Source organism: Leptinotarsa decemlineata, unplaced genomic scaffold (assembly GCF_025532065.1).
Source record: "Leptinotarsa decemlineata unplaced genomic scaffold, Ldec_3_MD MMD2_tig00001019_RagTag_RagTag, whole genome shotgun sequence".
NCBI classification, from domain to species: domain Eukaryota; kingdom Metazoa; phylum Arthropoda; class Insecta; order Coleoptera; family Chrysomelidae; genus Leptinotarsa; species Leptinotarsa decemlineata.
This window is the reverse complement of record NW_027412557.1, coordinates 3,480,001-3,506,966: the sequence shown is the minus strand read 5'-3', so window position 1 is coordinate 3,506,966 and position 26,966 is coordinate 3,480,001. Positions and strand designations below refer to the sequence as shown.

At 31.6% G+C, this 26,966-nt stretch overlaps 2 protein-coding genes across 5 annotated transcripts in view; both read right to left on the bottom strand.

Annotated features, from left to right (window-relative positions):
* The window catches only part of LOC111504164 (protein regulator of cytokinesis 1), a 40,986-nt gene that overhangs the window by 4,579 nt on the left and 9,441 nt on the right, over positions 1 to 26,966 (bottom strand). The window contains exons 3-7 of one of the 4 annotated variants that reach the window (XM_074175342.1): positions 25,737 to 26,283; positions 22,367 to 22,539; positions 17,161 to 17,437; positions 14,476 to 14,707; positions 8,245 to 8,417 (exon numbers count right to left, since the gene is read on the bottom strand). In XM_074175342.1, coding sequence (XP_074031443.1) covers positions 8,245 to 8,417; positions 14,476 to 14,707; positions 17,161 to 17,437; positions 22,367 to 22,539; positions 25,737 to 26,283 — 1,402 coding nt within the window. The remainder of the gene's footprint in view (positions 1 to 8,244; positions 8,418 to 14,475; positions 14,708 to 17,160; positions 17,438 to 22,366; positions 22,540 to 25,736; positions 26,284 to 26,966) is intronic. The other 3 variants (XM_074175343.1, XM_074175344.1, XM_023158664.2) reach the window with 3 other exon arrangements.
* LOC141482301 (uncharacterized) lies at positions 3,117 to 5,976 on the bottom strand. The gene is made up of 2 exons (XM_074175341.1): positions 5,009 to 5,976; positions 3,117 to 4,300 (listed from the first exon to the last, which is right to left on the bottom strand). The coding sequence occupies exons 1-2, from the start codon at positions 5,585 to 5,587 to the stop codon at positions 4,250 to 4,252; spliced, it is 630 nt and encodes a 209-aa protein (XP_074031442.1). The 5' UTR covers positions 5,588 to 5,976; the 3' UTR covers positions 3,117 to 4,249.

Here is a 26,966-nt window from a genome sequence, read left to right as displayed (position 1 = left end):
TATGCTTTTGAAAGTCTAGAAATAGCAAAGTGTGGCATGAGAACAACGACAAAGAAACCATTCCAAGCAGCTCATCGTTCACCCTTTTATGAATCACAGTGTTGAAATTAGTGGGAATTTTCACGAGAAAATTTCCCGTAAATATTTTACCCAAAATCATCGATGTGTGTCGAAAAGTGAAAGTGTACCCTGTTAGATATTAATAGAGACCCATTTCAGAATTAAGAATTACTTTACTTCATCTCCTGAAGACGCAAACTGGGTTGGTGAAACGCGAGTTAAAAAGAGTATTGCAGTTCTGGTGTTTGGAAAAGTGTTCTTTTATTGAATCAAAAGAAAGTGCCAAAAAGCAAGAAACTTCATTAGTTGCTCTAACAGAATGGGCAACAAAATGAAATTCTTGCCATGTATGTGAGTTTGTTGATTTCAGTTGTAATTCAAAACGAATTAGTCTTAAGAATTTCCAATTGACATGATTAACTTTATAGAAAAGAATTATACAGGGTGATTCAAAAGTACTTTGACAAACTTCAGGAGGTGATTCCTCACAATATTGTAATATGAATTGTCCAAATAAATAAATGTCCGGAAACGCTTCGTTTCCAAGATACAGGATGTTGAAGTTTTATTTTTATTTTCGTTTTTTTCAAATAACTTTTGAAATACTGAACTTAATTAAACGAAACTTGGTAATAGGAGGTTTTTGAGGTGTCGAAATTCGAACCTGATGTTCTTATTGCTCTTACTCGTAGGTGGCGCTACCTACACGTCTTTTTCTTTTTTAAAGATTCATAACTTTTTTGGGCGTACTTCTAGTACATTTTTCAGTAAAAAAATCGATTTCTCTAGCATATCTACGTAAATAAGCTACCCTTGTTACTAGTCGCTGTAAGCATCCGTTTTCTAAATATTTGGACTTGAAAACTTCAAGTCGATTATTTGATAATCGATGCATGTTGAAGTTATTACGAATATTTTCCTTTTTTCACAAGAATGCTTTGGAAATGAATTTGACTGAATTTGACGTTTTACTCGTTTGAAGAGGTCATTACTGTTGGTACGTTCTTTTATGACATCCTTAAGCGAAATAGTTATTTTTGTATCAAGGGTGCATAATCAGTATTTGTTTTAATAAAATTTGCAAGAAATGTCAACATTTTATTTCAGGAAATTTTGAATTTGTAGAATAAACGAAACTAAATTGTATTCAAATAAATTGTTGGAAGTGTCCACCTTCGGTTTCTTAGATCTTCCTCGTTCACTACTGGAGTCTTATAAACTAGTGGCTTCAAATGCCCCCAAAAATAAAAATCTATCGGGTTTAGATCTGGGGACCTTGGTGCCCACGCCTGGTTAAGTTCTTCTACACCCCTACCGATCCATCGATTTGGATAGACTGTGTTAAGGAATTCCCTGATGCGGATACGAATTTCTAATAATAATAATAATCTTTATTTGAAATAGGTAATCCTAATCTACATTCACAAAGTATAATCTTATATATAGTAATTAGCAGCTCCTTCGATAGTATTAATATATTTGTTTTGTTTTAAATTCAAACGTACACACTAGGTATTTACATTTCGAGTTATATTTTCCATTGTTTTGCTAAAAGAAAACCATTCAAGTATAGCCAAATACCATAATAATCATATACAATCCTACCTATGAACCAATAAGAATGCTATCCCAATATACACTTATAGCCCAAAAGAAAATACATATATTGATACCATTCACGTACAGCCAAATACCACAATAATCATATACAAACATACATATGAAACCAATAAGTTATGCTATCCCACTACCCACTATACACTCATATCCCGTAAGAAGATACATATATTAATACTCGTATTGATACTAAAAATTATTAATCCTGATAGATATACAATATCTATCTGTACTGTACATTTACTTTTGCTGTAAATGGTTTATCATTTTTATTTTAAACTGTTGCAGAGTTTCTGATTTCTTTATATCATCTGGCAAACTGTTGTAAGCAATGAATCCCTTGAACACCAAAGTTTTAATATTGTAAGCTTTTGTTTGCCTAGTCACATGTAAGTTATGTTTACTTCTCGTATCATGCTGGTGAACTTGCGTATTTATAGTTATATATTTGTGAAAATATGATGGAAGAAGATTATGCAACATTTTGAAGATATAACTCATAGTTAAATAAATAAGTCTATTTTCTATTGACAGCCATTGTAATGTTCCCAACATCAATGATATTGGTGTATATCTGTTACATCTCAAAGTGATTCTCATTGCACGATTTTGAAGTTTTTGTAGTGATCTCATTTTATTGAGGTCAAAACCATACAATAAGGTCGGGCAATATTCGAAGTGAGGTTTGATAATTGTATTATATACGGTAATTCTTGAGCTCATACTCAAATGCTGAGATACCCTCGAAAAAAAATATAGTTTTTTGAGTATTTTTTTCTGAATATAATTGAAATGACCATTCAACGTTAAGTGGTTGTCAAGCATAAACCCTAAATATTTAAACTTTGAACTAATTCAATTGTATTATTTTCTATTTTGATGTGAATTTCATTTATATCAAATTGTCTGTATTTAAATGGTGTGGCAATTATCATCCCCTTTGTTTTGTCTACATTCAGTTTCAATTTATTCATTTTGAGGTATTCTGTTATTCTATTTAAAGAATTATTCATCTTTTGTACGGCATTATTCAAATCTCTATCAGTTACTGATATTAACGTGTCATCTGCGAACAAGTGTATATAGTCACATTCATTGTAATGCTTTATGTCATTTATGTATAGAAGAAACAATAGCGGACCCAAAATGCTTCCTTGTGGAACTCCATGTTGCACTTCCAATGGAGCTGACAATGAATTACCAACTTTTGTTTGTTGTTGTCTACCTGTTAAATAGTTGTTAATCCATTCAAGTACTTTTCCCCTTATGCCGTAGAGTTTCAGTTTTTTTAGGAGTATATTATGGTTAATGGTTTCAAATGCTCGCCTCAAATCCAAAAACACAACCACAGTGAACATATTTTTACTCATACTACTTTTCCATTCATTAACAGTTAACTGAATGGCTGACTCACATGAATAATTGGATCTAAAACCAGATTGATTCATAAAAAGTATACTCTTTTCATTACAATATTGCAACAGTTGTTTATAAACTACTAGCTCTAACAGTTTTTCAGCACAAGGTAAAGTGTTGATAGGGCGGAATTCACTACATTTATTTGTATTAGTCACTTTTTCAGTTGGAGTAACAGTACTAATCTTCAATTCTGTAGGAACCATACCTTTTTCTAATGATGTATTTATAAAATAACACCATACATGACCAATTACCTGAAAACTGTTTTTTATAATTTTACTATACATTTCATCAATAGGTGAACCTTTATTAGCATCAATTTCCGATATTACTATTTTCAGCTGTTTTAGGTCTATTAGTTCGAAGGCACTAAAGCTATCTTCATAATTTTCAATATAGCAAACTAACTCACACTCTTCAATACTTTGGATAATATCGTTGATACTACTTAGAAAGTATTTATTAAAACAATCTGCTATGTCATTACTGTCTTTTATCAATATATTTCGTCCATTCCGTTCAAAGTATACACCATTAAAATAGTAATTGTGGTTTTTTTTCGGATTTATTAAGTTTTTCAACGTTTTCCACATTAAACGTGGATTATGTACATTTCTATCAATTTGGTTGAAGTAAAAGTGATCTTTCTTTTTTTTAATGATATTTACAACAGCATTTCGTTTAAGCTTAAAATTTTCCCAATTCACATCACTTGAATTCAGTTTAAAACACTTATATGCCATGTCTCTATCTCTACTTAGTTTTCTGACTTCGTTGTCGTACCAGGGTAATTCATTTTCATAATGAGTAATTGTTTTTAAGGGAGCTATCTCATTTACAACTTGGTTGAAGTGTTCTTTTATATTAATGAAAATATCATCTATATTGGTACTATTTAGCATAAAAGTGCAGTTAATCAAGTTTAAATTGATATCATCGAGATTTTTATCAGTTAATCGTCTTACAGTTTTCATACATTTGTTGCTAAAATTAATTTTTTCAGAATAGAAACATTTGATTGATATTACAGAATGATCAGTAATTTTTGGTTCGTCTAGTACATTCACTTGACTATTTTCGAAATTCGTTAGTACATAATCAATTAGTGTTTTACTTGTATTCGTCACTCTGGTGAACGTTTTTACCTCTTGAGTTATGCCGTATGTATTAAATATATCCTTGATTTTGTTTGTATAAAAGTCACCTGAAAAGAAATTCAAATTAAAGTCTCCAACCAAGATTGTACGACAGTTGTTACAGAATATTTCTTCACATATATTTTCCAAATGCTCCAAAAAAGTTGCATGACTTTCGTTTGGAGAATGATACAAACAACCAATTACCCATTTTGTACCAGCATATGTGGTTGTGATAAATTTACACCAGTAATTACGGTTATGGACAAATGTTTTATATACTGTATATTGAATTTCTTTTCTTACAAAGATAGTAACACCCCCTGTATGTCTAGAATCTGAGTCGCATCTGATTAAGGAGTAATTTTTTATATCTAGTTCATGATTATTCATTTCCACTGTAGTTCTTGATTCACTGAGCAATATAAATGATGGATTGTAGTAGGATATCTCAGCTAAGAGTTGAGGTTTATGAGCTAATAAACTTTCAATATTTAAGTAAACTATATCTGAATTATATTCAAGTTTGTTATGATGACTAATATATGAGTAGTTTAGTTTTTTGAATCTTTTTTGTCATAATATTTATTTACAATTTTTGGCATTCCTCTTATATATCTTATGCATTTCGAATTATCACCAGCACTCATTATTGATTCAAGTTTTGATTTTAATTCTTTATAGTAATTTCTCTGCCTAGGCGTTTGGTCGCTAAATATTTTTACTGAAGGTACCTTTTCTGTTAATTTTCTACTATTTTTCAGAATATTTATTACCGATTCATTTGAATCCAATATAACTTTGATAGGACGGCTTTTTCTTCCATCATATTTTCCACCCCTCATAACTCTAAAATTCTCTATATTACTATCTATATTCTGTAGTAGTTGTTTAACAGTGTTTTTTTCATCCTCAAGCCTATGGATTCTGTTTTCAGCATTCGACTCATTTACATTGATGATCATTACATTATTCGCTCTTTTTCTTCTTTCTTCCATCTCATTGATAAATTCTTCCATTTCCATTTTTTCATCTCCGTTCTTTAATTTCAATAATTCCGCTTCCATTAACACATTTTTGTTTTTCAGTTCAGTTATTTCTTGCTTCATAATATTAACTTCATTTCTGAAATCTTCTATTTGTCTGAGAAGCAGAGGTATTTTTTTAAATGTACCTCTACATTCATAGCAAAAAAAATTCAGAGATCTATTTTGCAGTATAACGGCTCGGTACTCTGAAGGACCTAGTTTTGTACAGTTTTCATTGGCGTGCATTGTTGTATGACAGCTGTCACAGGTTACCAGTTTGTCCTTCTCATGCATTTCCTCTTTACAGGTTTGACAATTTCTTCGCATCTTTAACCTTAGTAAAAACGATATTGTACACCACTGTATTCAAATTATTGCCAGAAGCCAAAGTTTTTTATCTATGTGCAATTTCGTTTTTTTTTGTTTTGTTTTTTTCCACACTATTTTATTCTTCTTTGTTCCCCAACTTATCTCTTATCATAAAATGGTTTTTAAGGATATCTCCACTTTTTCAACAATCCGATTTCAGTTTATTTGCACACATAGATCAAAATTTTCTTCTTATCCAATCATTGTAGGTTAATGACTGCATTCTAAATGTGGAGTTTACACTTTCCTCTACAGATTGATATAAGTTTGATGTTTATACACTTTTTTTTTCCCCACTAAAAACAGTTTTATTTACACATACAAATACACACGACTAGCCGACAATATGAAGCAGACAATAATGGTACATTCTGAAGTAGTCCCGGCAATTCATTTTCTAAAAACTGTAAGTTGCGCCATTCAGTCGGAGCGGAAGAAAGAAAGGACCTATCAAGTAATTATCAATTATTGCCGCCCATACATTTACAGAAAATTGATACTGATAATGCCTTTCACTACCTGCGTGCGGATTTTCGAGAGCCCAAACATGGTTGTTATGAAAGTTTGTGATAGCAGTTCGGGAGAAGTTTGCCTCGTCCGTGAAGAGTACATATTTTAAATATTGAAGATTTCCAACCAATTTTCTCAAAAACCATTGACACATAGTAATGCGTTGGGGAAAGTCTCGTGGCAAAAGAGCTTGTACCCTTTGAATATGGTATGGATAAAACTGTTGATCGTGGATAATTCTCCAAACTGTGGACTGAGTAGAATTGACCGCTTCTGCAATTACTCTTGTGCTTGCTTCTGGATTCTCCTCGATAACGTTCAAAACAGCTTCTTCCAATTCTGGGGTTCGGACTGCTCGTGGTCTTTCAATAATATCAGCTGCCCTCTTAAAGCCATCTGTTTCTGCCAAACGACGGTGGAGACTAGCAAATGTTGGAGTGGAAGGCAGTACTCGATTAGGAAATCGCTCCTGGTAAATACGTCTTGCTTCGCGCGCATTGCCATCCGCAAGGCCATAAACGAAATGCATATCGGCTAAATGAGCATTATTGTTTAAATAATCCATTTTTTCAAAATAGGTGTTTTCTACTTATACTTACGGAAACTTCAACAAAACGTCTAACTGCCACAAAATATGCAATTACCAAAACTACTCACAAACGTCAAATTTATTTCCAAAGCATTCTTGTGAAAAAAGGAAAATATTCGTAATAACTTCAACATGCATCGATTATCAAATAATCGACTTATTTAGAAAACGGTTGCTTACAGCGACTAGTAACAAGGGTAGCTTATTTACGTAGATATGATAGAGGAATAGATTTTTTTTCTAAAAAATGTGCTAGAAGTACGCCCAAAAAAGTTATGAATCTTTAAAAAAGAAAAATACGGGTAGGTGGCGCCCCCTACGAGTAAGAGCAATAAGAACATCAGGTTCGAATTTCGACACCTTAAAAACCTCCTATTACCAAGTTTCGTTTAATTTAGTTCAGTATTTCAAAAGTTATTTGAAAAAAAAGAAAATAAAACTTCAACATCCTGTATCTTGGAAACGAAGCGTTTCCGGACATTTATTTATTTGGACAATTCATATTAGAATATTGTGAGGAATCACCTCCTGAAGTTTGACAAAACACTTTTGAATCACCCTGTATATTTAGAGAGAAATGAAACCACATATTATAAATAATATCTTCCAGTTATGACTTGCTGTCATGATGATTCAACGGGTTACAAATAAAACTTTTTAATAATAAAGAAAAATTATAGGTAGTAAACTTTAATACTGCCAAAACACTGAAATTTAAAATATTCTAAATTTCTTATTAAACATCGATTCCCACCATTGAGGATGACAGTGTCCCATGTAAGTGAAATCATTTCTCTTTCATGTGTAGCAATCCTGTGAATGATATCTGATATTCAATTTTATAGCAAATGTTTGGAATACAAACTGAATAGGAAAGTGTTCTTATATAATTCAATGTTCACATAAAAGTAGTTGTTTCAAAAGTATTTTCATTTCATATAATTCAATATTTATATGGAAGTAGTTGTTTCGAGAGGGTTTAATCTTCCAGTTTTTGTCTGAAAGTTACTTCTTTGTATGATCTATACATCTTTGTAGAAAGTTTATTTTAAAATGAATTCTTCCTTCCTTTCTTGGGAAGATTCCCACATTTTTTGTATAAAGATGGAGAAGTAGAAAGCCAAAATCTTTTTTTCCCAAAAATTGATATCTCCTAGAAATATATCCCTTCTTATTATTGTTGTAGAAATCTTCGAACAGAAAGTTCCTGGCAGTTTTTGAGATTTTTATAACAGTTAACCAATTGTGTGTCGAAGATCTCATACTAAATATTGTATCACAGAAACTGCAATTAAGTAAACAATGACAATTACTTTGAATACAATATCAAATCAATATACTCGAGTGCCAACTGATAAATTCTAAAAGTTTATTCAACTCTGGATTAGTTGATGAGTTTGAATTGTTGAGGTTTAACTTGAAGATCAGAACTAGTGTTACCACAGTACCACAAGCATTCGTTACAAGTATTTAACTATCATGCAGTATATTCAACTCATCTTCAATTCCAACTCACCTCAAAATTCATATATTCACTCTCCGTCGAGGATACATTTTCGTGACGAAGGTTATTGTTTCTTTGTTTCAAAACACTTTGCCTTCTTATTTTCTCAATTCGTTTTTTTCTTTCAGTTGAAAGACGTTTCGACTGACTTGTTGTACTGAGGATAATTTTAGGGATGATACCTTCTGCAAGAGAAATCAAACAACAAAGTTTATCTCTATTGATTTTACAAAAACCCTATTGCAAGTGTTTAGGAATTTCATTCATAAATTATTCATTTATATTATAAAATAAGATTATGGAAAAAACATTTGAATAAATTAGAAATCATACAAAAAAGATTTTTGAAAATAATATATAATATAGATTGAAAATATTCAACTAAATAATCTTCCATGAAAGTAAAACAAATCATAAATTAATAATATATTCATAGAATAATGTCCTTTTTTGAAATTGGGCAAAATATATAATTTAAAGATCATACACATGACACTTTATGAAACTAAAATAACTGCAAAGAATATAATTAATGAAAAAATTAACCAAAGAAATTTCCAATTTATTTATGATAAAATACCAGTTGAATTAAAAATAAATCATTGTATATCTTTTGAAAAACTAACAATTGGATAACTGAAACTTTTAGAAAAATGTTTGATGTTCTTCTGAATAATCAAAATCAAATATCTGTCGATTTAATTATATGATTAACGCCATCGAAAATAAATTTTCTCCACAGCAAAAACAAATGTGTGTCAAAAACAACGATAAAAATAAAAACAACAATAAAAATTAATTGGCGCTCTGAGGTGATTTCATTGATTACAGTGGCGCATTTGCATTTTCTGCTGCAGGAAAGCCTAGAAAAACCTGCATCACCACATCATCTGAAGATCTTGATCTGCCAATGTCCTGTTTCTAATAAAACAAAATGTAGGGTGTCTCCAGAGGCTCCAATAGATTCAATACATCGCCAGAACACTTCGTGACACGACTATCGTCAAACTTAATCCAGTCCATTTCGTCTTTGACCAAAGCGTAATAATGTCCAAATTCAACGCCAGAATCACAATGAACAATGACTGCATGAAAATTAAAATATTTTTGAAAATTTTCTTCAAATTTTAGAATACCTGAGGTTTGAAAATATTTGTAAATTAAAGAATTTTCGATAATGTTTATTGTCTTCACTAAAGATACAATACAAAAATCTATGGTGGAAATATTATTTCCACTTAAGAATACTAAACAAATAATAATACATGCTTATTTATGGTTCTACGATTTATTATTAATTACATAAGCAATAAAAAATCAATTTCTTATGTGAATTTATTTATTTCTTTTCAAATCTAAATCATTATTTATAATTAATTTTTTATATAAATTGAAAGGGGTATATTTTTAGGAGAGGTTTATTTCTTTTGGGAAAGAAAGGTTTTGGCTTTCTACTTCTCCATCTTAATACAAAAACATGTGTGAATCTTCCAAAGAAAGGAAGGAAGCAATCAATTTCAAAAAAGTAATTTTATCCAAAGATTCTATCCAAGTAACTTTCTTTCCCAAAAAATAATTATTTATAGTATAATCATATTTCTTTCTCTTAATTCTTTACACAGATTGAAAACTTGTATACATCAAAATATGAAATGACTTCATCTAAAATGCTAAAAACACTTTTTTGTGAGAGAATTTTGAAGAATTTTCAGGGGAGACGACTTTCTTGAAAATGCCCCAAAAAAATTTAATTTTTTGCTCCAGGCGTCGCATTTACTAATGACGGCTCTGGAAATATGCGAGTTTAGAAGACCTTTTCATTCAGTACCAATCATGAAATTGCTGTCTCATTTTATTCATCTTCAGATTGTCGATTCAATATATAAAAGCATGACCAAGATAGAGAAAAAAGATATTCATAACTATAAAACTTGAAGTAGAAATAAGCTTCAAGTCGTACTTCTTCACACTTGCATGTGTGGCTCGGAGTTATTGGGAATGATTTAAGTGGGCCTCATTTTTTACCTCCTCGATTAAATGGTGAGGCATACGTTCAATTTTTAAGAGAAGTGCATCCAGTACTGCTGGAGGAAGTTCATTTGGGCGTCGGAATGGATATGTTTTTTATGCATGATGGGGATCCCGCCCATTTTAGTCTACATGACTTGCACGTCAGCATTTAACTGAAACATATGCAAATCAGTGGATAGGTTGAGGAGGACCACAGAACTGGCCCGCTAGATTCCCGGATCTCAATCCTCTCGATTTCTCTATTTGGGGTCATTTACAGCATTTGGTTTATCATACTCCTGTTCGCGACACAGAGGACTTGAGAAACCGCATCATCGATGCGTGCAGGGTAAACAGAGAGACTCCAGGAATATTTGAGCGAATAAGTGGCTCAATGCGCCGACGTCTAGACGCATGCGTAATGTCTGAAGGTAGACATATTGAACATTTACTATGATTTCTACATGTTGTGTGTTTTGTTATTAATAAATTAGTTTTGTTTATTACCCTTTAATCGTTTAATGCAGGTACTAACTACAAAATAACAATAAATCCAGTTCGCATTTATGATGATGTATCTCTGTAGTTGTTCGTAAAATAATGTTTTGCTGCGAACTGGTTTATTTTGGGCAAAAAACCCAAGACATTTTTTGTTAAGAATGAAACAGGCTATCGGAAATAAATTTTTAAATGGTAAACAAATAATAAGACAAAAAGTTACATTGGAAATAAATTTTAGGGGTTGCGTTTTCCACTCCTTACAACCATGGGGTAACCCAAATAAATTACTGGCTAAGTGCCTTTTTGGTAGTACAAAACGTCAGGTTAATTTCAATATTGTAACTTTTCAGTGCTTGTGAAAAACATTGTTATACAAATTTTATGTACCCCCTTTAAGGGGCTGCATCTTAACAAGGGATGCACCAATGAATTTTCTTTATATGAAAGATCCTATCTTTTTCTCGATGAGAAATCACCTCCTTGAATGTTTTACACTTATTCTGTTACACCCTGTATATAGAATATAGCAACGTTCAGAAAAACATTAAGAGACTATCTACTGGACAAGACATCTTACTCACAGGTGAAGTATGGTATGTAACTGTTTTAGTTTGTAACCTAATACATGTATGTCTATGCACAGTGTGTCCCAAATTGGTGCCCTCACTTTTACTATCTTACTTATTTTGAGAAATATAAAATGCACACGTGCATTTTCTAAACTACAATAACTTCCTTAGTTTACAATATTTCAAAATAATTTAGTGTTACTTGAGAAATAAGTGTACTATTTCGAAGTTTTTACAATTCTGGGGCATTTTGTTCAATAAATTGAAAGTCTTTGACTTGTCACTAGGACTGTGTTGAGCAAGTACCAAATACAATATTTAAAATATGAGTTAATGTAATTTGAAGTGATGATGATGTTTTGTTTCTTTCTCTTCTGCTTTCAATATTTTGGGTATTTGTGTACTAATTAAATATATGAAAGAATGAACGAATCTTTATTGAATAGGAAATATCCTAGTATACATTGAATTGAAAAAAATTAGTAACAAAAGGAGATACCATTAACATTTACATACGCCCGTAAACATAAATCGATATACAGAGCGTTCCAACGAAAACTTCACCCTCCCCCTATAAGTCAGGAAACGGACGTGTAATCTAAAATTTCAAAGAACAACTCAATTTTTGTTTCTAAGGGGACTAATTCTGACATGGAAATCATACCCGAAACTTCACCCCCTGAGGTCATCAACTAGTCCCTCCTTTTTTGTTCAATGGAATGGGGGGTCGAGTGATACATCATTTGAAAGGTCGTTTGTCCCTCTATTACTTCTGTAATTTTTTTCGAAATTGGTTCATCCGTTATTGAGAAATTAAATGTTGAATGTTTTATTTAAGTAAAAACAGAAAATTCACTGTCACTCATTTCATTGAGGAAATCAACAAAATTAATATCAATGGCAACACAATCAACAGATAAAGTGTTCAAAATGACCTTCATCTAGTTCCATACAATAATACAGTCTACTTTCGAAAGTGTTCCTTACATTATGAAAGATGTCCGGAGTCAGAAATAGGCATTCCCGAACAATTCTCTGTCGCAGGTCTAGATTTGTAAAATTTATTAAATTAGTAGTAAACGTTTTAAAATGGACGACACTTAGTTTTTTCTGCACTGGTAGTTTCTGTTGAATCTAGTTGTCGAAGAACAAAAAGTAGATAGTTGGCCACTGTCACTTCTTCACGAATTATTATTCAGTCATCCTTGTTCACCGTGTTCCATCATGGTTTATTCTACTGAAGAAAGAATAGAAATAGTTGCAACCTACTATCGAAAGGATGAATGTGGTAAAGCTGCTGCAAGAATTTATAATACGAATCATCTAGACTAGACCACGTGAGCCATCAATACGTTAAACAATTAATGGATGAGTTTCTCACTTCAGGTTCTGTTCAGAACAGAAAACATGAAGTCCTGTCAGAAATGATGGAGTTGTAGTTGCAGTTTTAGGACATGTACAAATGGATAATCGACAATCTATCAGACAAGTAGCTAGAGCATCTGGTGTATCAGCTACTAGTATTTTTGAGATTTTGAAAGCCCACAAATTCCGTCTTTTCAAAATGAGGCTAGTTCAGGAGTTAAACAAAGATGATCCTGATCGTCGACTTCAGTTTTGTGAGGTGTTCAGCGAGAAATTGGCTAACAACCCAAACCTATTATGCAATACATATTTTTCAGACAAAAGTTTTTTCATGTTGAATAGTGAAGTGGATAAACATAATTGCCATTACTGGAACGATATTAGAATCCTCATTTGGTGATGGAAACACATTCACAAACTCCACAAAAATTGAATGTCTGGGATGGCATTCTTGGTAGTCGTACTGTTGGACCATTCTTTGTTGAAGGTAATCTCAATGGAGACACATACTTAAATCTATTACAAGAGTGTGTAGATCCAATGGTTACACAAATTTTGTAAAATGATGACAATTTTGTAGAAAATTAAATAACATTCCAGCAGGACGGTGCATCCTCACCATGGTGCTGGATGGAGCTGGCCACTCCAGTGATGTGGCCAGCTAGATAACCTGATCTCACACCGATGTACTTCTAGACAAATCTAAAAGACCTGCGACAGACAATTGTTCGGGAATGTCGATTACTGACTCCGGGCATCTTGAACAAATGTAAGGAACGCTTTCGAGAGTAGACTGTATTATTGTATGGAACTAGATGGAGGTCATTTTGAACAATTTATCCGTTGATTTTGTTTCCACTGATATTATTTGTTAATGTATTCCTCATTAAAATGAACGACAGCGAATTTTTTGTTTAAAAGAAAAAAAAATCAACATTTTTTTCTCAATAACAAATGAACTAATTTCGAACAAAATTACAGAGGTAACAGAGGGATAAAAGACGTTTCAAATTATGTATCACTCGACCCCCATGCCATTGAAAAAAATAGGGGTTAGTTGCTGACCGCAGGGGGGTGAAATTTCGGGTATGATTTTCATATCAGAATTAGTCCCCCGAAAAATAAAAGTTTTCATGTTCTTTGAAATTTTTAATTACATGTCCGTTTATGACACACAGGGGAGTTCAAGTTTTTGTTAGAATGTCCTGTATAATAATATTGGTTTTAAAAAACCCTTTAATGTGAGATTTCCACTTGAAATTTTATAAAACCACTATTTCCTATTGGAAGACCACGAAAATAAAACATCAAGTGATAAAACAATATCTGATTTCACCAGGACAAATGTTGATAGGCTAGTGCGATTGAAAGAAATCTTTTTTAGTTAAGCATTGTTGCCAGATGACACAATTCTAACTTTCCTATTTTTTTTTTCAAAATTGCTGGTTCTTTCTAAAACATTGTCAAGTAAAAAAAGAGAACCATATCAGTGGTACTGAATAATTGCATTTGTAAAAAATCAGAACAATCAATAAAAATTGCTATGTGAATGTTTTAACGGGATTTGAAAATATTGAAAATTAAAGGAATTGTTGCATTGAACTGTTCATTTTTATGATAAAAACTAAGAAAAATATCTGTTCTACAAAATCCTGTTTTGAAAGGAAACAAAATTTTCTAAAATATTTCCCATTTAATCAATTTCATATCCCTTATAATGAGAAATATAGCAATAGTTTGACCATGAATTTGGGGACACACTGAATATTATGAGTTAATGATTATTGATTTAACTTACTATAAGCCTTACTTTTGTTCTTCTTGGGTTCAGTTGCTACAAGCCTAGAACTTGTCTTGATTTTTTTCCTTATATCTGTAGAGGGATTATCAAAGAGCTTTCTTTTGGATGTGCACATTGTACTTGGAGTTATTGATCCAGGAAATAGGCAGAGTGCTGATTTTGCAGGTGTTAATGTGAGCATTGGTTGCTCTCGTTGTATCTTTCTGGCACTTAGCTTTTCTTTTCTTGCCTGTAATCAGAATCATATTCGAACATCACAATGTAGGTAAAATAAATTTGAAAATGAATGAACAGTGCTGTAACGGAACCTTGCCTTCGCAAGTGTGAAGCTTCCGTATAAAACGAACGTATGCAATGTCTGCAAAGATGCAAAACTTTTATTAGGTCTATTAGTCAGTAACTTGGCATATGTATAAATTTTAACAATAATTGATTGAAACTTCTCTGTATACATAGTTTTTTTGAAATTATAAATGTTTTGGAAAGTAAATATACATGTTTCCAACCAAGGTATTTTTCACTAATAATTTTTTAGGTTTTGAGAATGATAAGGAATTACTTTCAGAAAGGTTGGCCACTTTAGGAAAGCTAAGTATATAAAAAAATCAAATCTTTCATTTTATTTATAGGTAAAATGTATATGAAAATTTAATGACTAATAATATAGTTAATATTATGCTGTAACTTTATGGAGCCAACTTTTAGGTTTGTCCTTATTAGATTTATTTTTAAAATTGTTGAAAATGAAAAATTCAAAAATCATCTAGGTACGCATAATTAATTCAGATTTCCAATAAGTATTTATTTTATTTAATAAACGGTTTTACTTTTTTATCCACCACCTCCTCCTGTAACCTCCACTTTCTTAGAGGACAACTTTCATACTTCCATCTCCGCCTCTGCTACATGGCGAAATCAAAATATGCTTTATTATAAGCAAAGTCTAGTAAAATAAAACGTGTATATGGGACATTAAATCAACAAATACAAACTATAAAATAATGCTTAGAGACAAGGGCACCGTATACGGACAGAACAGTATTGAGCCCAGCTGAACAGTAAATGTAAATATATAATGCTACGTAATGAACATTGATAGCCATTTCATGTTGATTTCAATAACTTGTTTACACAAAGCTACTCAATAGAGCCTTGGTAGAATTCATCCACACTATATTAGGGCCTCCCAACAAAGAATTCTTTCAATTTGTTTCTGAATGTCTCTTCATTGTGTATTCGCCTTAAATTGATGAGAAGGTGATTAAATAACTTCTTGCTATTGAAAATAGAATTTTGTGTAATGTCTAGAGGTGTTGGAAGGGAAATGAAGTAAGACTGACGTGTATTACAAGTTGAGGTGGTATTAAATTGATTTTTATATTTTTCTGGATAAGACATACTGTTTCCAAAATAAAAAGACATACTGAGGTCAAAATTTTTTGATTCACGAATAAAGAACGGAATGAATCCTTGCATAAATATCTGATGAATCTTTTTTGTAGAGAGGATACTATATTGAAACGAAATTGTGTACAATTTCCCCAGAAACAAATTCCATAATGTAAATAGGACCCAATTTCTGCAAAATAAACTGATCTTATAATAGTAGTATCTAGCTCTGCAACAACTCTCACTGCTGCTAATCTTTTACATAAGTAGTCGACATGGGAATTAAATTTTAAATATTCATCAATGTAGAGCCCTAAAAATTTGTTTTTCTCCAAATCTTCAATTTTTACATTTTCCAAATGTACTTTTCCTATGTTACATCTAAATGTAACCACATTTGTTTTGTCGATGTTGAATGATAAAAGATTGGAATCGCATCACTCTTTAACCCTGCTTATGTCGACGATGATTTGATAAGTAAATTTGAGGTGAATTCACCATTTATGTCAACATGGACTAAGACATTGACCTAAATGAGAAACAACACCAGTCCCAAAACGGAACCTTGTGGGACTCCACTGCCAATGAAACGTTCTTCTGATGAAATTCCATCTAATAGAACATTCTGCCGCCGATGAGGAAAGTATCAAACCGAAATATCAAATCCGTAAACTTCTAGCTTGCGAAAAAATAGCATGTGGTCTACATAATGGCCTTACATATGTCACAAAACATGGCCGCCACAGATTCTCTTTCATTAAGATTGGTGAAAAGGTTTTCCAGGAGTGAAAATATTGCACCTTGTGTACTTTTTGAAGACTGAAGGCCAAACTGGAATAAATTACATTGTTTTTCTCGAAGAAGGATATTACTTGTTTTTTATCAGTTTTTCTATAACTTTAGACAAGACTGGTAGCAAGCCAATTGGCCGAAAATTAGCTAGGTTGTCAAGATCGCCTCCTTTATGTAGAGGAATGATTGTTGCAATTTTCAGACACTATGGGAATCATACCTTTGGAGAATGAGGAATTTATTGCCTCTGCCAACGTATTCAAAGCCCTGTCGGGAAGAGTTATCAGAATTTTAAGGAAATAGCATCCCACCCCACCAATTTTTTTTTTTTTATTTCATAGATATCCGTTACAACATTGATGAAGAGAATCTTATTATAGAACAAATCTATTTAATCACTTTTGATATGTTATGTTATGAGATTCGAAAAGTTTTTGTTTATTTATACACCATTATATTTGATTGGCTCACTGGAGTATTAATTTAATGAATATAACTTACATTTTCTCTATCAGAATGCATGTTATAAATATACTCCTCAATTGTCTTATTAAAAGTTCTGAATTCGTAGCCATGGTGTTTTTCATATTTATAAGCCAGCTCCCTTAAGGTGTCTTCAATTTTTGGAATTTGTTTGGACAGCAAGTTCCTCTCTTTTTCTTCTTTCAATAATTTGCCTCCTCTGTTATTGTAGCGGTCAGGGCCTGTTGCTGATTCTTCAAGTTCGATCATCTTGTTCCACAATTTCATATGTTTATTCAACAATAATATCATTTCCCTGAAAAGAGGGGGAATCTAAACTATGAACAGGTTAACAGGATGTTTCTTAAGTACGTTCCTATGAATATATGTCCAAAACCCACTAGTTTCAGAAATATGGGGTGTTGAATTTGAAGTGAAAATGTAAATTTTCCTTAGATATCTTGGAAACTTCTGAAAATGAAAACTACATATCATAGTCTGAGGTTATGTAGCTAATTTTATGTAGATAGATGTAAGAAGTACAAAACAAAACATGGAATTGAGGGAAAATGAAATTTAAAAAATTTCAACAAGGTATAAATTTTCTTCCAAAGGTTATCCATTTGTACTCAAAAAAGGTGCCTTTGTAACTAGGGTGCAATCTGATGAAAAATCGAAAAACACGAATGAGGGGGAATAAGAGAGCACGATTATCATTGTTCTTGATATTCTATTCAATATTCTGTATGAATAAAAAACAAAAAACTGAAATTTCATGGAAATGGCTTTTTCAGTAGTGAAGAAGTTGCTCAAAACAGACACTTCATTTTGAGATGCACAAATAAAGCCTTTTTCATGAACTTCCATATTAAAATTTTTTCGAGTTGTGCTAATAATACTGCAAGCAACCATTCTGCTTCACAAATCGCTCTAATTCATCAATGGCACAATATAGATAAGAAAATAAGAGATTTAAGAAAATAATTTGAAGAATTCAAATCTGCCCGTTGAGGCAAATCTATTGTTGAGGTCTTGCTTATCTAATGGTTATCATAAGTGTTATAGAGATATTTGTGAGCAATACAACTGAAATGAGTAGGTATTTCAGTATAAATGAAGCATATTTATGTTCTGTCTAACTTGTAAAGGAACATATTAACAAACCTGTCAAAGTTTCTTTCAACACCTCTCGGTATATATGTGAATACAAATCTAACAATGAAACAGATGAAAGTATTTGAGTGGGCAAGTTTCTCAGAATTTTCATCAATATAAAACAAAAGTGTGAAGAACATATCTACTATATATTTTATTTATTTTATAACTTGACAATCATGTTTCAATATACAGAAATTTTTAGCAGGAATCCATTTTTATCAATCAAATCAAAATTGTGCTTTATTGCCCAAGAAATAGTCCTTAATGACAAAGGGATGAGTGCAATAACTTGTGGTACAATCCAAGTGTCATATATATAAAAATTAAACGTAAATATGTATAGGTACAAATGTAAGTATATAATTCAAAATATAAAATAAAATTTATGCATTGAAATCATATTGTAACATAATTTTTAATAAAATAAAGGTTAAAGAAAGGGAAACTGAGTTCAGTACATTATAACTTAGTAAGGTTGGGTTAGATCGTTATGACACATTCAAAATGTAAAGCTCACTTAAAAAAAATTATAGCATAACACGGTAGAACTGTTTTATTGAGATCAGAAATTTTCATTACAGTATGCCTGCAGAAGTATGCTTTTGGCATGAGGAAGTATTTTACTGCCTTTCTAAAGTGCATAAAATATCAAAGCCACTCTTGAATTTGAAGTAACAAAACATACATTGTAATAAAAGGAATTTCCAAATTGATTGTATGTGGCTTCATAGACCCAATATTGAATATACAACCATTTTTTAAATTATATGGATGAAACACTTGACAGTTTCTTTTTTGGAGATATGAATATTATTATATCAGGCAATACTAAGGTATCAAAACAGTACATTTCAGGTACTTATTTTTGGTTGCAACGAAATTATTTAATATTGCAAAAAAAAATTTCAACGACATTGTGAAGTGTTTGAAACCCAAAGGAAGCTCATAAAAAGTTATTAGAAATTTTTGACAAATGTTCCTTCACAGATTCATTAAAATGTAAAAATGAGTCAAAACCATGATTTGATAAGAAAATTGCAAAAAATTGCTAACTATTTTTACAAGAAAATCCCGATTCAACACAATTTTGAAAATTACAGTCATTTAAGAAAATTAGTTACAACCACTATCAGGAAGAAAACATTTGAATATCACAAATAACATTGATGCCATCACAAAGATGATTTGGAATGGTATAAAATTGCCATAGTGTTAACACACCTAATAATAGTAATAAACAAATACAAAGTTTGGAAATAATATAAAAATTGATGAACCCTGATGAGCTAAATAATCATTCAATTATATATATTATTCTGTATGTTGAATAAAAAATATTTTATTCTATTGGCAGTATATTGGCTTTTAACTCTTTAAGAAGTATCAAGTGTTTCATCTATCCACAACTAGATCCAAATGAACCCTAAGGTTATAAGTGTTAATATTGTGAAAGCAGTCGTATTTGAAATATCAATGATATCATTTTTTATTAATACAGGTATAATACCAAATTCAATGAAAAATAATCACACAAGACTTATTGATTATCTGAAGAAAAAAATTTTATAATATGATAGTCGACGAGTTCAGTAAATTACGAGACACAGAAACAGAAACAAAAGATATTATTCAACATGAGCTTATTTACTATTGAGTACAACTTTGAAATACATCAGCATTGAAGGGACTGTTTATTGCTTATGCCCCTACCCTTGTCCACTAAACTCCTTCAGCTGCTCGGCTGTTATGCTTGATGGATCCCATGATACCGTTTTAATTTTTGATGAGGTGTCTGAAAGCATACGCAAGCCCTGACTAAAAGGTGAAAAAAACGGGTTCGTTCCTACAGTAACTCTGACACCGAGAGCTTTGAGAAAATCTCCGAATCTGTAATATTTCAGTGAATACTTGTTCAATTTAATCGAAATTAGCGTCATTTGAATCGGTGCACTTTTGCTAATGTAACACAAGTCGATAAATTTTGTCAGGGAAAAAAATGTATGATCGAGATTTGATGAAGCCGGCGAGGGCAGTTTTTGCCTGGTCCCGATTTGAGAAGTTTCTACTAGCGAGAAAGTTTCCAAAGTGTTTGAAAAGATGGTAGTCGGCTGGCACTCTTAACATTGCCATCACTGTATATCTTCATCATAACAATGAATATCAAGAAAAATTAATCAAGCTACAATAAAAATAACATGATACATAAACATAACACTCGGAATGGTAATGAACTGCGAGTACCCTACTCTCGACTGGCTCTTGGTCAGGGATCCTCAAGTTATCAGGGTGTCCTCTGCTATAATAGAGCTATTTGGAAACATATGTAGTTTCACTGAATTACAAAGTGCTTTACTTGACTACCTTACAAAAAATGCATTTTATTCTACTGAAGAATTTCTACAACTCTAGGTATTATTGTATAATTACTTCATTTTAATTGTACAAAAATATAGATTTTACAATTTAAACCAATTTAAGCTGATCATCAGTCTTGCATCTTTTTAATATGTCTACTTAACTGCTAACATGTATATTTACACTGTAACTATAGATAAGCACAGTTGCTTTATGTTCTGTCTGACTAGTCTGATAAAGGATTTATATCTGTATGTACCACACATATAAAATTTTTAATGATGAATAAATTTCTATTCTATTCTATTCGACGCTCAATTCGTTTATTTTTCGGACGATGATTTGTGAAACATGCGGACGGGCGTTATCGTGGAGCAGGATCAGACCTCTTCTTTTTTCGTAGATTTCCTTACAATAGGAATTTGCTGTGATGGTTTGGCCTGTTTACAGAAATTTATAGTGATTCACATCGGCCGCTTACCAACAGTAACTATGTTCTTTTATTAATGGGTTTTCACCTATGGGAATTGCCTGGGCGGCTCATCGGTGTCCAAACACTGTCCTAAATATCTCCTGTTATCATCTAGGATCCACTTTTCACCACACGTGAGAATCCGATCGAAAAAAGGATCGTTTTGATTGTGCAGGCAAAGAACAGACTTCGAAACGTGACAATTTTTGCCATTCGTTCTAATCATGACACACTCACTTTTTGAGCTTTTTGACCTTTCCAATATGTTTTGAACCATGCGTCATCCCACGCATCGTCAGTCTCTACCAGGGTCCTCAAATCCTCATCCTGGATTACTGTAGATCGACCACTTTAGGACACAACTTCGTGGCTAAAATCTCCGAAACAAAATATTGCAAACCGACGTCGAACAGAGTGTTCATCAAGACTATCATTGCCAAATGCCTGGTTAATTTGTCGGGCTGTGTCGGCAACGCTTTGGTTTAATTTGAACAAAGAGAAAAATTGCCCGAAAACCGCTAAACTTCATCATATAAACTGAAAAAAGTAAGAACATAAAATTTGGAAAAAATGAACAGCATCAATGTGTAGAGTACAAAATTCTCTATCTATCAGTATATACCACGACACAGTAAAATAAATATTTATTGAGATATGAAGCTACGAAAAACACATGACATTAAAACAGACAAAACTTTTGAAACAACCTGATATGAACACTGATCAACACTGTACTCCATTGTACTCCAACAATTCGTGTTGGAGATAAAACAAATATCTTCCATAGGAACATTACACAACGAACTACATAAGAGTATATGGAAGAGAATTAATAACATTTTCACTTACATGGAAAACTTACCAATTTCAGCGTTATTGAAATATTTCTTTGAAAACTGCAAAACAATGATTAGCCTTCGTCATCTCCTTTCACTTCACCTTTTTGCATACATGTGGGTAGGCTTTCTGAATAATTTCACATATAAAAAAAAAATGATCTCTCACTGAAATTCGTGATATTTTATGACTTCATGTTGCTAAATCCCAATGTAATAATGACATCATATGGTATGAATTTTAGCCAAAATATGTTTTAATTTTCAGTAGTTTTCCGACTGTCAACGCAATAAGTAGTTTTCAACATATATTCATAGAAACTTTTCTTCGCAAAATAATAAAAGAAATAATCCCTGAAATTACTGACAAAATCTGTATAGAAATGTGCAAATACAAATTTCTATAAATAAAAAATTCACTTACTTGTTTTCTTCATAATAGGCTTTCCATTTTTTCAATTCAATTTCATGTAATTCCAATAAATCCTCAGTGTAACAATCTGAAATATAGTACGAAAAGTCTTCTTTCGCTGATTCTGAACAGTGACACTGCTCCCAAATTGTAGTCAATTCATTTCTGAGTTTATCCACAAAAACCTTAAAATTCATATGATATCGTCATGATAATTTCTGAAGTATTATGGTAATGTGATTATTCGAAAAGAAATTTGAGAAAATAAAGTGAGAAAAACATAAATAACGCCTCCATAGTCAAATGAGGTTGCAGCGTTTACGTAAGGTTCGGCGTCTGGGAGCGTACTGAAATTCTTTTTTGAGTTTTGATCGAATTTAATTATTTATTGGTTTTAGTACATTTTTTAATTCTCTATTTTGTTGTAATGTAACTTATATTTATTGTACTATATGAAATTTTATCCATTATAATTGTTATTTGGAAATTGATACAAAAGATAAACTGAAATTAAATAAACCTATACTCAATAAAACATGAATGGAGATTATGAAGACAAGACCTGCTAGAAAAGTTTGGTGTTTTTCATAATGTTTCGCTGAACAATCTGATTTTTTTTCGAGTTCTCATTAAAAACAATTCCTCTGTGTAGAGATTAAATGTCAATATGTTCAGTAACATTCTGAATACAACGAACGTATCACCAACAGCTACAACACAATTGAATCAGTAATACATTCCTCAGTCAAAACCCTTGGGCTTAATGGGTTGAAAAATATTGGCAACACCTGTTTCATGAAGAGTGTAATCAATCCAATGTTTATCAAATAAAAAATAGTTACTGGAATATTTGGAAAAGGATGAATACATGAAAGATATCAATACTAATATTTCTAATATGGAGGGTGCTTTAATCAAAGCTTTCGCAGAAGTTATCAAGGAATTGTGGTCAGAAGATTCATCTGATAGAGCAGTGAACACAGTCTCCTTAAAAAGTCAGATTCAGAGTTTTGCCCCTCGATTCATGGGTCATGCGCATCAAGACGCCCATGAGTTCCTTCGTTATCTTTTAGAAGGTTTACATGATAACGTTAATAGAATCATTGAGAAACCTAAACCGACCTTAACGGAGATTAACGAAAAATTGAGCGACAGCGGAAAAGCGCAAGAGTCTTAGCTGATTTATTTGAGTACATATAACTCTAAGATTATAGATAATTTCCTTGGTCAATTAAAATCCACGATGAAGTGCACACATTGTGGAGACTCATCTGTAACCTTCGATCCTTTCTGAGATTTGTCACTCCCCATACCACAAAGAACTGACCAATTGAATTTATCACAGTGCTTGGATTTCTTTACAAGACATGAAACCGACATGAAAAACCGACGTGTTCAAGTTGCAAGGAAAGAAAAAAATGCACAAAGTCTCTATCGTTCCATAAGTTTCCCCGTATTTTAGTCATTCATTTGAAAATATTTTCCCGAATCAAAAGATTTAGAGGCAAGTTAAATGTTGCCATCGAATTTTCTCTAGATAGATTAGATATGAACAATCATGCAGCAGAAAATGTGACTCCTTGTCATTATAATCTATATGCACTTTCGATTCACAGTGGGTTTACCTACAGCGGACATTATACAGCATTCTGCAGACATCCTTATACTGGCACGTGGCACGAATACAATGATTCACACGTGTCACCAATTCCACCAAAATCGCTTGTGAGAGGAGATGCATACATCCTCTTTTATGAAAAGGAGGAAACAAGTTCGCCCCTTTGAGCGTTTTGAAATGTTATTTTTGTACTGTTGTTTTTAATGTTATAATAAATTAGATGTAACAATTATATTTTTTGTACCTATAAAAAATTTAAAAAAATAAAATAAAATATATATATATATATATATATATATATATATATATATATATATATATATATATATATATATATAAGGAATCAATTGAATAAATTAATTCCTGAAACATTCTGACATTTTTTTCAATAGAACATAGATTTCATGGTTTAGACGAATTTTTATTTTCAAGTTTTAATCTGTGATATCCAAAACATAAGTGTATATAATTTTGAATTTTTGTAAATATTTGTAGAATGATGAGTTTTATCTCCATTGCTTTCACAAAATTTCATTTATTAAAAAGCTTCTATATATTTTATGTGAATACTCCAGTTTATATAAAGCAATTCTATTCATGTTTAGGCCTCATGGATGAATACTCTTATTGTCATGAGAAAATTTATTATTGACAAAGTTACCTTTGATCATAGAAAATTATAAACAGAAATTCTTCATTGCTTACAGGACTTTATTAATTTAATCTAAGGAGCCTTCTTGATTGGTGTTTGGTATTATTAACCTTGAACATAAAACGGACAGCAATTTATTATTAAGTGGTTAATTTTTGAGTATACTTGAATGATTATTAACGGCTGATTCATATACTAGACTTTTACTTTATCATTTACTTCAAGAAAGCTGTCACAATGTAAAGTATGAGTTTTTTATACACGACACTTCACTTTTTATTTTACTTTTACAAAACTTTTATGAGCGAGTACTTTTTCTTTAATAATTTCTCAAAGTGAACTATTAAGCAACAATGTAGTCGACATTATTTGTTGATATTGGCATTCTGCTTGTTAAGTATCATTATATGTGGGTGGACTGTATTTCTTACCGTATGAATTTGAATGTTGTCCTTTTGCGTGATTTTTATAAGTAGAGACGCAAATATTACAAATTAAACCGAACTGTGCTTACCTTGACAATCTCAGCAACTTGTTTTTGAATAATGTGCGTTTTTCTGTTTCGCAATAATGTTACTCTGAGGGCATTTCACAACAATTCCCATCTCCAGTCATATGACTGTTATATATTTACATCCATACTGAACAACTATTTGTCTTACCTCAAAGGGATATGAGCACCAAAATCCAATTTATTTTATATGCATGATAGTATCGTGGTTAGTTTCATAACTAGATAATTCACATGGCTCTACCTTCAAACGCAGGTAGACACTTGGCTCTGTTGCAAAACCAGACAAATCAAAAATATATTTTTTTGTGAATATTTTATTTAGAACTGTATATTGTCTAAAATATTTATTTACATTATAGCAGACAGTAACAAAAAAAATAAACATTTTTTCATTGAACATCTATTTTATTAATTGAAAATGAAAAATTTGTTGCAAATTATCTGGTTTTTATTTTATATTAATCATTCAACTTTTTAAACTCATTGCAACCTTACTGGGTCATAATATGTTGGTATTATGCACATAAAGGTTGAAGTTTCTCAAGATTTCAATACACGGCAGATATGTAAACCCATAGAAAATCAAAAAAAAACTTACTTTGATATTGGCTTTCTTCAAATCTCCACAACGTCTAACTTCTAATCTCAAAGCATCTAATACATCAACTGAATTTCCGGTATACTTTTGTCTAAATTCCTGTCTTTCTTGTAAGGAAATTTCTAAGAGATCCCAATAATGGTCAACATTACTTCTCAAATGGGAAATTTCTTCTTTAACATTTTCCAGTTGGCGTTTGATACTCTTATGGAAACATTCTAAATCTTTCATGTTTTCATCTGTAACCATAAATTTAGAATCATCCTGGGAAAGAACATTTTTCTCAAATTCTGTTGAGGGAGAGACATTCAATTCACGTGTCATTAAGGATATTTCCTCTTTCATCAAACAAAATTTTTCGAATCTGTCAAACTTTTCTTGTTCTAATCTCTCAATGTGGTTTTGAAAGTCCAGTATTTCATCAGAAGATGGAAGAGGGTTATCATCAATTACCCTTGGTTCCCTTCCCAATGATTTACACAGCTCCAGCTGCTTTTGACGGAGTTTGTTCAAATCTCTCCTTCTTGTTTCAACCGAATGTTCCAATCTAGAAACAATATATGAAATGTTTATCAAAATAGAAATGAATTTTCATTTTTGAAATCCAATTTGTATATTGCTCAAATCAATTCATTCATCCAACCATAGATACCAACAAAGTTATTGTAGGTAACACTTTGAGTTTGAATAGTCATGCTGAATACGTTATAAAAAAAATTAAAAAAAAAATATATTTTTTTTCTAGGATAGCAAATAATTTGACTATTAACTCCAGAATATTAACATATAATTGTATAATTATTAAACCTCATTTTGAGTACTGTCCCACTTTAATGCATTTAATAAACCAAAATAGGCTTTCCCAATTTGAAAAACTCCAAAATAGGGGCATGAGGATTATATTAAGATGCAGTCGTTATACTTCCATTGATCACATGTTAAATATACTACAATGGCTGTCGATTTCAAATCGATTATTTTTTTTAACAATGGTTTTTATATTTAAAATAACCAAGTCTCCAACCAACGTATTTTAATGAATTTTTGATTTTTAATAATCAAATACATGAACATGAGACAAGATCTTATAATAATTTTCATATATATAGAACTCACACTGGTGGCGGAACGAAAAACTTATTCTACAAGGGACTACGGGAATTAACAATTTACCAAATGCCATTAAAGAGGAAAATACTGTAGGAGGGTTTAAAAGTAAATTATTGGAAT

Excerpts from the sequence above, each read along its gene's own strand:
- LOC141482301 (XM_074175341.1), bottom strand. The coding sequence starts at position 5,587 with ATGCGAAGAAATTGTCAAACCTGTAAAGAGGAAATGCATGAGAAGGAC. Across the intron at positions 4,301-5,008 it reads TATTGGATTCAAATGAATCG|GTGACTTTTATACAAACAAA; the intron begins GTAATAAATATT and ends ATTTCTTTTCAG.